The following is a 12780-nucleotide window of genomic DNA, read 5'->3' as shown; positions in this document are numbered from 1 at the left end:
AATCCAGGAACATGGTATGTCCCTCCATCTGTTTGTGTCGTCTTTGATTTCTTTCATCAATGTCTTAAAGTTTTCTGCATACAGGTCTTTGCCTCCTTAGGCAGGTTTATTTCTAGGTATTTTATTCTTTTGGTTGCAATGGTGAATGGGAGAGTTTCCTTAATTTCTCTTTCTGCTCTTCCGTTGTTAGTGTATAGGAATGCAAGAGATTTCTGTGCATTAATTTTGTATCCTGCTACTTTCCTAAACTCATCAGTTAGTGCTAGCAGTTTTCTGGTAGAGTCTTTAGGGTTTTCTATATATAATATCATGTCATCTGCAAAGAGTGACAATTTTACTTCTTCTTTTCCAATTTGGATTCCTTTGATTTCTTTTTCTTCTCTAATTGCTGTGGCTAACACTTCCAAAACTATGTTGAATAACAGTGGTGAGAGTGGACACCCTTGTCTTGTTCCTGTTCTTAGAGGGAATTCTTCCAGTTTTTCTCCATTGAGAACGATGTTGGCTTTTGGTTTGTCACATATGGCTTTTATTATGTTGAGGTAATTTCCTTCTATGCCCATTTTCTGGAGAGCTTTTATCATAAATGGATGTTGAACTTTGTCAAAAGCTTTTTCTGCATCTATTGAAATGATCATATGGTTTTTATCCTTCAGTTTGTTGATATGATGTATCACGTTGATTGATTTGCGTATATTGAAGAATCCTTGCATCCCAGGGATAAACCCCACTTGATCATGGTGTATGATTTTTTTAATGTGCTGTTGCAGTCTGTTAGCTAGTATTTTGTTGAGGATTTTTGCATCTATATTCATCAGTGATATTGGTCTGTAGTTTTCTTTTTTTGTGACATCTTTGCCTGGTTTTGGTATCAGGGTGATGGTAGCCTCGTAGAATGAGTTTGGGAGTGCTCCGCCTTCTGCAATATTTTGGAAGAGTTTGAGAAGGATAGGTGTTAACTCTTCTCGAAATGTTTGATAGAATTCGCCTGTGAATCCATCTGGTCCTGGGCTTTTGTGTGTTGGGAGATTTTTAATCACTGCCTCAATTTTTGTACTTGTGATTGGTCTGTTCATGGTTTCTATTTCTTCCTGGTTCAGTCTTGGAAGATTGTATTTTTCTAAGAATGTATCCATTTCTTCCAGGTTATCCAATTGATTGGCATATAGTTGCTTGTAGTAGTCTCTCATGATGTTTTGTATTTCTGAGGTGTCCGTTGTGACTTCTCCTTTTTCATTTCTAATTCTGTTGATTTGCATCTTCTCCCTTTTTTTCTTGATGAGTCTGGCTAATGGTTTATCAATTTTGTTAATCTTCTCAAAGAACCAGCTTTTAGTTTTATTTATTTTTCTTATGGTTTCTTTTCTTTCTTTTTCATTTATTTCTGCTCTGACCTTTATGATTTCTTTCCTTCTGCTCACTTTGGGGTTTCTTTGTTCTTCTTTCTCTAGTTGTTTGAGGTGTAAGGTTAGGTTGTTTATTCGATCATTTTCTTGTTTCTTAAGGTAGGACTGTATTGCTATAAACTTCCCTCTTAGAACTGCTTTTGCTGCATCCCATAGGTTTTGGGTTGTTGTGTTTTCATTGTCATTTGTTTCTAGATATTTTTTGATTTCCTCTTTGATTTCTTTAGTGATTCCTTGGTTGTTTAAGAGTGAATTGTTTAGCCTCCATGTGTTTGTATTTTTTGCAGTTTTTTTCCTGTAATTGATATCTAGTCTCATGGCATTGTGGTCTGAGAAGATGCTTGATATGATTTCAATTTTCTTGAATTTGCTGAGGTTTGATTTGTGACCCAAGATGTGATCCATCCTGGAGAATGTTCTATGTGCACTTGAGAAGAAAGTGTAGTCTGTCGTTTTTGGATGGAATGTCCTATAAATATCAATGAAGTCGAGATGGTCTAATGTGTCATTTAACGCTTGTGTGTCTTTATTGATTTTCTGTTTGGATGATCTGTCCATTGATGTAAGTGGGGTGTTCAAGTCTCCCACTATTATTGTGTTACTGTCGATGAGAGGAGGGTGGTGAGCACCTGACCCATTGGATTGACAGTTTAGTTCACTTTTGTATGAACTCCATTGCTAGGTTGTTTACTGCCCTGGGCTAGGTCCCGGGCATGCAGTGGTGGGCCAACCAGTCAAAATTACTGCCTTCGGAGGGCTTACAGTCTAGTGCGAGTTAAAAGAACAGCAAGCCTTTTTGTTTCAGTCTTTTATTATGGAAGTTTGCAAACATTCACAAAAGTGGTGGGAACATATAATGAGCCCTCCTTGTACCATTTGCCAGCTCAAAGAAGTATTCACATTTTGCCGTTTTTATTATGTTTACTCTCTCTCTGCTTATTTTGTTTTATTTTTTTGCTGGTGTGTTTTATAGCAAATACCAGACTTATCATTTGACTTGCATCTATACTTTTTTTCAACATGACAGTCCTTTCATTGCACCTAGTATGATTAATTCTTTAATGTCATTTAATTCCCAGCCTCTTTAGTCATCTTGAGCTAACAAAAAATGTTGCTTTGAATTAGGGTCTAAACAAGGGTCCACACATTGCATTTGTTGATGTTTCTCAAGACCCTTGTCATCTATAACAGTCTTCGTCCCCCCCCCATTGGTGCCCCCCCATCTTTTATTTATGGAACAAGCCAGGTCACTTGTCCTGGAGAATTTTCCATATTCTACCTTTGGTTGATTGCATCCTCATGCTGTTTTTGAACATATTTCCTTATCTCTTTAATTCTTGTAAACTGATAGCTGGTTCTTGAGGCTTAATTATAATCAGGGTCAGTTTTCTTGGCAGAAATAGTTCATAGGCAGTGCTGTGTGCTTCCTTTCAGTGGATGCATAATATCTGATTGTTTCATTTTTAGTTATGATAAGGTTGAATCAGTGGATTCAGGTGCTGTCACACTAATCTATCTCTTGTACACAGTATATAGTAGGGACTTGTTTTTTATCCATTCTGACAATCTTTGTCTTTTAATTGGGGATTTAGTTCATTTATATTTTTTGTAACTATGTTGTTGAGTTTAAGTCTACCATCTTGTTTTCTATTTGTTTATCCATTCTTTCCTTCTCCTTTCCTGTTTTAGATTGAATCTTTTTTTTAATATTCTGGTTTATCTCTTCTATTGGCTTTTTAGCTTACTTATTTTTGAGATTGCTCTAGAGATTGTAACATGCATCTTAACACAGTATACTTTGAATTATTTTGCCACATCACAAATAAGGAAAGGACCTTATAACCATATATTTCTCTTTTAACTCCCATCATTTGTACTACTGTGATACTTTTTAGTTTCTTTCAAGGGTCACAGCCTTCTGCTCTCTGTTGTCCAACATCTCAACGTCATCTGTTTTGTTCAGTTTTATAGTTATTTATGACAGGCTGGTAAGTGCAATACATTTAATTCTGTTGTGGTCAGAATTGGTAGCCCCCGTTGATGTCTTGCAGTCCACTGCAGTTGTTACTCTTTTTGATGCTTAAAATGTCCCCCTTTTTGCCAGTGGGCCAGAATGTCTCTCTGTGTATTTTGTTTGTTTTTATGTAATCCAGTAGTCTTTGAGAGTTTCTGATGTCCTTCTGTGACTTGTCTTTTATATTTTCTGGCTGAGACTAGAATCAGTAATTGCTGTTATTTATTGAATGTCTTATATGTGCCAGGTACACTGGATATGTTATCTTGGGTTGTCTTAATTCTTTTTGGCCAGAAATATTATCCTGTGATAGAGGAGGAAATGTAGGCTCAGAAGAGTTAAGAAAATTGTCCAATGTCTGCCAACCATCATCTGAATAATGGGCCCCAGGATCAAATCCAGCTTGAAGCCTGTTTTTGTAAATAAAAGTTTACTGGCACACAGCCACGCCCATCACTTACATATTGCTTATGGCTGCTTTTGCAGTTTAACAATAGAGTTGAGTAATTACTAAAGAGACTTATTTGGCTCCAAAAGCCTGATATTCACTCTCTGGCCCTTTATAGAAAGTGTGCTAATCCCTGCTATATAAGAGCTGTGCTTATTCAGATTTCTTCTTGACAGCTATCTGTTGTTCCTGCCCAGTGTTTCCTTCCTGTGTGTGACTGTTAATGAAACAGACTTTCCTCATGTTGTTGTAAACCCTCCAGGTCAATGTACCTCCTAATAAAATTAGTTTTGCTCAAGAGAAAACGTACAGGCAGCAGAGTCAGTTAGCCCAGTTTTTAATTCTGGCACCATCTTGCTGTAAAATGGGAGTTGTGATGCCTTCCTCATAGGATCATTGTAAAGATAAAGTGAAATCATGTTATGCCTAGCAAGTGCCCCACAAAAGGCCCTTTGAATGGTAGCTGTTATTATAATTAATATAATTATAATTAATACATTTGAAAAGTTTTGCTTCTATTTATAATATAGTCAGGTGAGCTCAAACAGTGCTGGTGCAGATACTATATGGAAGGCCGACAGTGTCTGTAAAGGGCTTGGGGAAGAGAAAGAATAAACAATTGGAAGACATAGGGTGGAGCAGTCTTGACCAGTAGAGGTTTTGTACTGTAAGGTGTAGGAGATAAAATTGAAATATTACGGTAATGTTCAATTTTGGTGGATTTGAATGCAGGATGAGAGGTTTCTGCTGGTCAGTTTCAAATTTTTGTGGGACCATAGGGTTCAGTCCAGGGGTTTCCTGGAGAGTGAGGAGTGAGGTGCTTTCACTCTAACTGAAATGATACCTTTTTTATGTGTCTCATGATTTGGAGGTGGACATGGATTTAGGTTGAACTCATGCCCCTGCAGGTGTTCTCTGCTTATGTCATGAACTTGAGGGGACATTGGTCAGGGCTGAAGATGTAAGCTGAAACCACCCAGACAGCTGCAGTGCAATGTGATTTGGGGATAATTGTGTGATTAGCTGTGGCTTTTTGTTCCTAATACCGGCTCTGAAGTCACACTTGTTGGCTTCAAGATCTTGACTTAACAACTGCACTATTGAGTAACCTGTACAGCTTACCAAACCTTTCAGAATGTTTGTTTTCTCATCTGTAGGATGGAGATAATTATAATACTCAGCTCACAGGTGATAGATGTAGGGTGGTTAGCATGGTAATGGCATGTAGTACGTGTGTAAACAGCATTAGCTCTTAGTAGTACTATCATATAGTAGTAGTGGTTAGTGTACATTAATTGACGTTTTATTTTTTCTCACACCGTCACCCCCATTGCTTAATGCCTAATGAACAGAGGGTGTTCCACAAATATTTGTTGAATGAATGAATTGTAAACTTTAGCTTAATAGAAATGAAAGCTCTCTAAATGTGCCTCTTGATTGGAAAGTAAACGGGTTAATCACATACTTCATTCTAATCACTTATGAAATGTGCTGTGGTGATGATGTGATGTGTGCATTGTAAGCAATGGAAGGAAGGAAGTTGTATGGACGTTTCAGAGCTGGTGAATTTCCTTATTAGAGGTGCACACTAAAGAAATCCACTGAGAGGACTTCCTAGGTGGCGCAGTGGTTAAGAATCCGCCTGACAATGCAGAGGTCACGGGTTCGATCCCAGCTCCAGGAAGATCCCACATGCCACGGAGCAACTAAGCCCGTGTGCCAAAAAAAAAAAAAAGAAATCCACTGAGAGAGTCTCCATCACTGCCGCTTCTGTGTAGTGGCATGTGTCCTGCTCAGCTGTTGTTGCTTTCAGCTGAGTAGAGAAAACTCCCCCCCAGCTCTGCTAGATGCACTAAGTTGGTTGCTCTCACAGATAGATCCTTAGGGGAGATTTTGGTTTTTTTGTCATAAGAGATTCAGCAGCAAAACTGAGAGGAATAGGGTTTAATAAGAATATGAGAGTAGAGCGCAGCTCTGGGAACAGTGGAGTGTGGAATGAGAGTTGATTTTAGGTGTTATGAAGACTGAACATCTTTCGTTTTGGTATCAGGTACTGTGTATGTATATTTTAAAAACATAAGCACATGAGAATGGCAATTTTATAGATATTATTGCTTAGCTTTTTATAAGACTTTAGAACATTGAGGGTTAATTTGTATTCATTTTAATGAAAATATTAAGTAAATGGGAGACATACTATGCAAAAATCGTGATGGTAGATTTAATTCGAATGACTGAAATCAGGACACATTAGACAGTGTTCACAGGTTGTTGGTCAGTCAGGCACTTTCCTGATCTGTGAAAGGGGAGAAGAATACCTACCTTATAGAGTTGTTGTGGGAATTAAATGAGATAATAAGTGTAAGTGCTTAGCTCAATATCTGGCATGCGGTGAGTGCATGCAAAGGTAAGTATATCTGTATCCATTCAGCAGGTACTGAGTGCTTGTTGAGGGCCAGGCGCTCAGCCAGTTACTGGGAATAGAGGAGAATCAGGAACTCCTTCAGGCAGTAATCATTTTATGGAGCATCTGCTATGTGTGAGGGCTTGTGCTAAGTGCAGAGGAGCTTGTTATCTAGTGAGACAGGAGCCTTAACAGAGAGACCAGGTGTGAGTACAGACATGTGTAAGATGCAGTGTGTGGAAAGTACCTGGGGAGTCCAGCAGAGGGAGCTATTCACTCACCCTGTCTGCTGAGAACACTTACTCTCTCAGTCCCAACTCTCTAGAGGGGGAATTGCCCTCTGTGCTGGCTACTGTAGGATTCCTTTAGTCATTCATCACATATCTAGTGAGTTTCTGCTGTGTGCTGAGCCTGGTGCTAGGCACTGGGGATTCAGTGTTGAACAGAAAAGAGAGCCTCTGCCTCTTGGAATGTATCCTCTAATAGTGGAGACAAGTGTTAGTCACATAGTAAATATATATGTGAATATTTGTAACAGTGGTAAGTTTTATGAAGGTGAAGTGTTATGGTGTTATAGGTGTGAAATATGGGACTTTGACCTGGTTAGGGAAGGCTTTTCTAAAGAAATCTCTGAGCTTAAAGTCTCACTCTATAGCCCCTTCAATTACTGCTCCTTGAGGGCAGGAACTTTGTTCATTTTATTTGTTTTGTATCTCCAGTACCTAGAGAGCACCTGGCATGTGGTGTAGTACTCAGTAGCTGTGTATTAAATGAAGGAAGGTATGATGAATCTAAATTCTAAAGGGAAAGTAGGAGTTAACCAGGAGATGGAAGGGACTTCAGCCAGAGGAAATAGCATGTGCAGGTAGGGAGCAGATTACATTTGAGAGACTGAGAGGAGGTTGTGTAAGAGCAGAGAATGGGAGACAGCCTTTGGCAGGGGAATATGGGGCAAGGTTGAATGCTGGAGGGGTGCAAAAGATAACACCTGGCCTTCTGATTTTTGCCACATGGATGGATGGTTGGGCTGTTCCTTAAGATAGGAACACAGGAAAAGAGTTAGATTTGTGCAGGAAAGATCATAAATTTGGTCTCAAAGATGTTGAGCTTAAAGCCTTTGAGTCATGTAAGTAGCCTTGAGAGAAGTCTGGGCCAGGGGTACAAACCTGAGAGCTACCTGCATCGTTGTTCTAGATGAAGCCATGGGTGGATGAGATCGCCTAGGAAGAGAGGGGATGCTTGAGAAGTGGGCCTAGGAGATGAAAAACTCCAGTGTTGAATGGTCAGGCAGAAGATGAAACTTGAGGAGCAGCCGAGAAGGAGAAAGAGAGCCAGGGGAGGGCAGGGGAATCCTGAAAGTGACAGGAAATGAGTGTTTTAGAACAAGGAAGGTTCTGTCCGGTGTTGAGGGCATAAACACTGGAAAATGTCCTTTGACTTCCATAATTTGGAGGTCACTGGTGAGAAGAGGGAAGGTAGCAGCTGGAGGGGAGAGGAGGATCAAGGAAAGTTTTACTTTAAAATCAGTTGAGGGACTTCTCTGGTGGTGCAGTGGGTAAGAATCTGCCTGCCAGTGCAGGAGACACAGGTTCGATCCCTGGTCTGGGAAGATCCCACATGCTGCAGAGGAACTAAGCCTATATGCCACAACTACTGAGACTTCGCTGTAGAGCCCATGAGCCACAACTACTGAGCCCATGTGCCACAGCTACTGAAGCCCATGCGCCTAGAGCCCGTGCTCCACAACAGGAGAAGCCACCTCAGTGAGAAGCCCGTGCACCATAACTAGAGAAAGCCAGCACACAGCAATGAAGACCCAAAGCAGCCAATAAATACATTTGTTGATACATTAGCAGTTACCAGTTGAGAGGGAGAAGCTGAACTGATGAGATGAATGGGCTTCCTCTTGGAGGGAACAGCCTATATACTAAGTCTGGAGGCTTAGAAGTGCTTGTGTTTTGGGGGCCATGAGTCCAGGGCAGCTGGAGCAGAGGGGTGGTAAGAAGTGCACCTGAAAAAAATGGGCCCAGTTACCAAGACCTGGTGTGAGGTTTGTGGCCAGGGTATGTATGCCTCAGTAGGCTGACACATAGCAGAGTCTGGCGAGATTACAGAGCCTAGGCTGAGAGGAGACAAGAGTTGGGAGCTGTTGCTGGAGAGGAAAGGGCAGATGGGAGAGAGAGATTTACTGTTCTTTCTTGGTTCCTGATTCGGTTCAGGGAGTTGTAGGGAAGAATGGACTGAGAAAAGCACTGATGTTCTTCACTCAGGAGGATATTTAGATAATTGGGCACAGAAAGTTGGAGGGGAACAGATAGGGGATGGATGTTTAGGAGGTAATTTTCAGCCTTCAGTTGGGAAGGTGAGTGTGGACCTAGGGCGAGGCGAGGTGCAGTTACTGATCCCCTGCAGGTGGCCAGCTGAAGCCTCAGATCTAGGTGGGCTTCCTGAGGGTCCAGAGCGTGTTTTGTAACGTCCCTACTCTTGCTGCTATTAAAACCAAGGTGTTGACTTTTTTGAGCTTTGAAACCTCTGACCACAGGTACCATTTACCTAAATCTGTGCAGAGAATTAGAATAGGCATGATGCTGGTTTTATTCAGGAACAGGTTGTTTTTGGTAGTCTCTTGAGAGAGATAGAGGTTGTGTAGCTCAGACTCTGGAGCCAGGCTGCCTGGGTTTGAATTCTAGCTCCTCCATTAAGAGCTGAGTGACCTTGGACAAGTCACTGTCCTCTCTGATGCCCCAGTTTTCTTGTCTGTAAACTTAAGGTAATAGGAGGACCTAATGCATAGATCCCCTTATTAAAAGAGAAATGCATATACAGCACTTGTCAGCAGTGCTTGACACATTTTACGTGCTCGCAAGGTGTAACAATGACCATAATCATTGTTTGGGGCCCCGGGTGTTGTTCTATTGTGAAAGCACCAGATGGCGACAAAGCACACGTCTTAAGCTTGCCAACCGTCTGGGGAAAGGTTTCTCTGAATAGGTTTTCTTCAGATCCCTAATTGGTGCAGTGTGAGGTATTTTCTTTCTTGTCTTTTTCTTTTTGCTTTCTTTCAGACTTCTGGTTGAAACTCATTTGTTTGAGACTCTTATTTAAATGTTATTCATAAAATTAAATACAAAAGTTTTTTGGTTGAAGCAGCCCATGTCTGCAGTAAAATACCACGTAACACGAAACAGCTATTAGTGAAAAGCAACCATCCATCCCGTGGCTCACCTGTCCTACTCCCTGGGAAGCACCCACCCTGCTTTTAACTGTTTTTATTACCATTTAATTTTGAATAGCTGAATTTTGTGTTACCTCAACCAAAGTGTTTAGAGCTATAACTAGCTATTAAATGATATTCCTTGATACAGTAGGAATAGCATGGGTTTCCTTATGTGCCCACTCTGTGCCAGGCAGTGTGTTGGGAGCCTCTCAGAGTCTCCGCTCTCAAGTAACTAGTCCCTGGGGGAAGTAGTTAGTACAGTGTGATAAGTGCTTCGGGGGAGTGCTCAGGAGGGAGGGCGCCTGACCTGTCCTGGGATGAATGTCAGTGAAGGTTCTCTGGAAGAGGTGACATCTGAGCACAGATGAAGATGGGACCTGGTTTGGCAGACAAGAAGGACAAGGGAAGGGTGCTCCTGGCACCGGGTGGAGGGTAGCAGGGTCAGGAACGTAAATGGTGAGGGCCTGGTATGTCTGGGGAGCTGCGGTGAGGTGGAGGGTAAGATATTGGAGTTAGAGGTCGGGCTGTGATGAGGAAGCTGGCACAGAGAGTGAGCTCCAGTCATGAAGGCATTTTATGCTGGATCAGAAACTTTGAGTCTTTGTTCTGAGAAGGATAAGGAACCATCCAAGAGTTTTAATAGCAGAGTAAGGTGGGTGTACTTGTTACCATGTCTAAGCTCGTACTTTCTCGCCGCATGACAGGCCAGTAATCAAGAGACAGTTGTTGGGGCAGGGACTTTGTTTGGAAAGCTGGCAGACCAAGAAGATGGTGGCTCCTTTTATACTAATAGGGGAGGGAGTAGTCAGATACTTCCTGGTTCCCATGGTGGGGGGGTGGATATGTTAAGTTCTTCCTCCCTGCAGTTATTCACAGGTGGGCCTGGTCAGGATGTTTCCTGTGAGCTAAACAAAAATATGTAGGCTCACTGCTCATTACCTGGGAGGCAGGGTTCCCAGAGCAGGGTCATTATGTATAATTTAAGCTTATAGGCAGTATCCCTTTAGTGATTAACTTGTAATAGGATACAAAAGATTCTTCCCTATTACACATTTGCATCTTGTAAAGATCACCCTTGAAGCAGTATGCAGAATGGATTGCATGGCTTGAGACCAGTTAGGAGTTGTCTAACGGTCTCCATGAGAAATGGCAGGGGCCTGAAATAAGGCAGGGAGGGAAGCCAGAGGGTGGGATTGGGTTTGAGAACCTAAAAGGAGATAGACTCAATAGGCTTGGAGGGCGAGGGGAAAGTCGAGAATGAGTCCTAGGTTTCTGCTTTAGGTAGTAGGTACATGGTGATGCCTGTACATGAGCCAGAAGGTCCAGATGGAGAAACAGAAGGTTCCCAGCTCACGTTAGATGTGTTGAACCTGACTTAGCTTTGGGGACATCTAAGTGGAGACACTGCCATTTATTAGCTTTGTCACCTCTGTTGTATTACTTACCAACTCCAAGCCTCAGTTTCTTACTCTGTGAAATGGGGATGATAATATCTACCACAGGGTCTTTGTATTCATTCAAAGAGGATCGTAAATACCCCACACAGGTTATGGCCAGAGCAGTTGATCAGTGGAAGTGGTTTCTTTCCTTCCTTTCTAGGGTCAGAAGGACTAGAGGGCCTTCAAGTGTGTTGCTCTTTCTATGAAGTTAGCATTTTGGGGTAATACAGTGTCCTGTGGAAATTACCTGTTTGATAAGTCATCATAGATTGCTGAGAATTCTGTCATCCGAAAACACGTGCTTTTCCTAATCGCTGTGTATATCACCACTTATCGTTGACTTTTCCCCCCCCATTTAGCAAGCATGCACCTTCATTAAATCAAACCTTGATCCCAGCAACGTGGATTCCCTTTTCTACGCTGCCCAGTCCAGCCAGGCCCTCTCAGGGTGTGAGGTGAGTCCAGCTTCTTACATTTACATTAAACTGTAAAGTGTATTTTTTAAAATGGAAGGTCATATCAGAATATTTTTTTCCCTTATTTTTTTTTTCTTTTTCACTACATGGCTTGTAAAATCCTAATTACCCTACCAGGGATTGAACCTGGGACCCCTGCAGTGGAAGCGTGGAGTCCTAACCACTGGACCACCAGGGAATTCAGAATTTTATTTTATTTTATTTTATTTTATTTTATTTTATTTTATTTTATTTTTATTTTATTTTATTTATTTTTTTAGCAATGAAACCCCATTAAGTGTGGGTAGGAATTCCATTCTTGTGATTTTTTTTTTCTTTAAATAAACAGACTTTATTTTTCCCAAATTTTCACTTTTCATGGATTTTAAGTAACTTTTTCCTATAGTTGCCTCAACTCTGGGGAGTCTTATTTTTTTCTTTCAGTCTCCCTTTAACATTTAAAAATGTTTAAAGTGAGGGAAGAATGCCTCCACACCAGATTTATAGAAATCCATTTTTTTGAACACAGGAGAACCAGATTAGTAGATGAGTGACTTGCCAGAATCTTTTCAAAAGTGTTGTGCTGAGGTTTTACAGATATTTAATTCTGGCATCTGAGATGTCGAAGAGGGGTGATCATAGCCCCGGCGGGTGGTGTGACCTTGGCAGTTGCTCTGCCTGCCATCTGTGGTGTGCCTGCCACTGGCTACCAGCCCCTGTTCTAAACTCTGTGTCTGCCCGTCCTTTCTTAGATCTCTATTTCAAATGAGACCAAAGATCTGCTTCTGGCAGCCGTCAGTGAAGACTCCTCTGTGGCCCAGATCTACCATGCAGTTGCAGCGCTAAGTGGCTTTGGCCTTCCTTTGGCTTCCCAAGAAGCACTCGGTGCCCTTACCGCTCGCCTCAGCAAGGAGGAGACTGTGCTAGCGTAAGTCACCATCTTGAGCGCTTCTCAGGCTCCTATCCTGAGAGGCTTCATCCATTGGTTCTGCAGATATTTTCTGGGGACCTGCTGTGTGCCAGGGGCTCTGCTGGTACTGCAGACGTCATATTGTGCTAAGGCAGGTGAGGTCCATGTCCTCGTGCAGCTCACTGAGACACAGTCTCCCTTAAGCTGTCCCGGCAGAGGCAAATCCTGAGTCCGAGCATAAACACACTGCCACAGAGACACGGCTGCCTTTGAGGTTAGGGACTGGAGCAAGGGTAGGAGTGACCTAGGGAGAGTGAGGCCAGGGAGCCACGTATATCTCTTAGTGAGGTCTGGCCAGGCCACGGTGAGATGTTGGCAGTGGAGGCTCTGCCCTGGAGGGGGGCTTATGGGGTCCATTTGAGGTGTGGGAGACAGCAGTTGGTGGGGGAAGTAGGGTCTTAGAGGGGAGAGTGTTCTAGGGATCAGC

The 12780-nt window shown here is 42.1% G+C and overlaps 1 protein-coding gene across 3 annotated transcripts in view; it reads left to right on the top strand.

The window, feature by feature from the left end:
• RPN2 (ribophorin II) overlaps nt 1–12780 on the top strand; it is a 56943-nt gene that overhangs the window by 7724 nt on the left and 36439 nt on the right. For all 3 annotated transcript variants that reach the window (XM_057701075.1, XM_057701074.1, XM_057701076.1), the window contains exons 3-4: nt 11288–11383; nt 12136–12311. In XM_057701075.1, the coding sequence (XP_057557058.1) occupies nt 11288–11383; nt 12136–12311 (272 nt within the window). The remainder of the gene's footprint in view (nt 1–11287; nt 11384–12135; nt 12312–12780) is intronic.

The sequence above is a fragment of the Hippopotamus amphibius genome, chromosome 12 (assembly GCF_030028045.1).
Source record: "Hippopotamus amphibius kiboko isolate mHipAmp2 chromosome 12, mHipAmp2.hap2, whole genome shotgun sequence".
In the NCBI taxonomy this organism is placed as follows: Eukaryota; Metazoa; Chordata; class Mammalia; order Artiodactyla; family Hippopotamidae; genus Hippopotamus; species Hippopotamus amphibius.
Note: the sequence above shows the minus strand (reverse complement) of the source record. Positions and strands in the feature narration are given on the sequence as shown.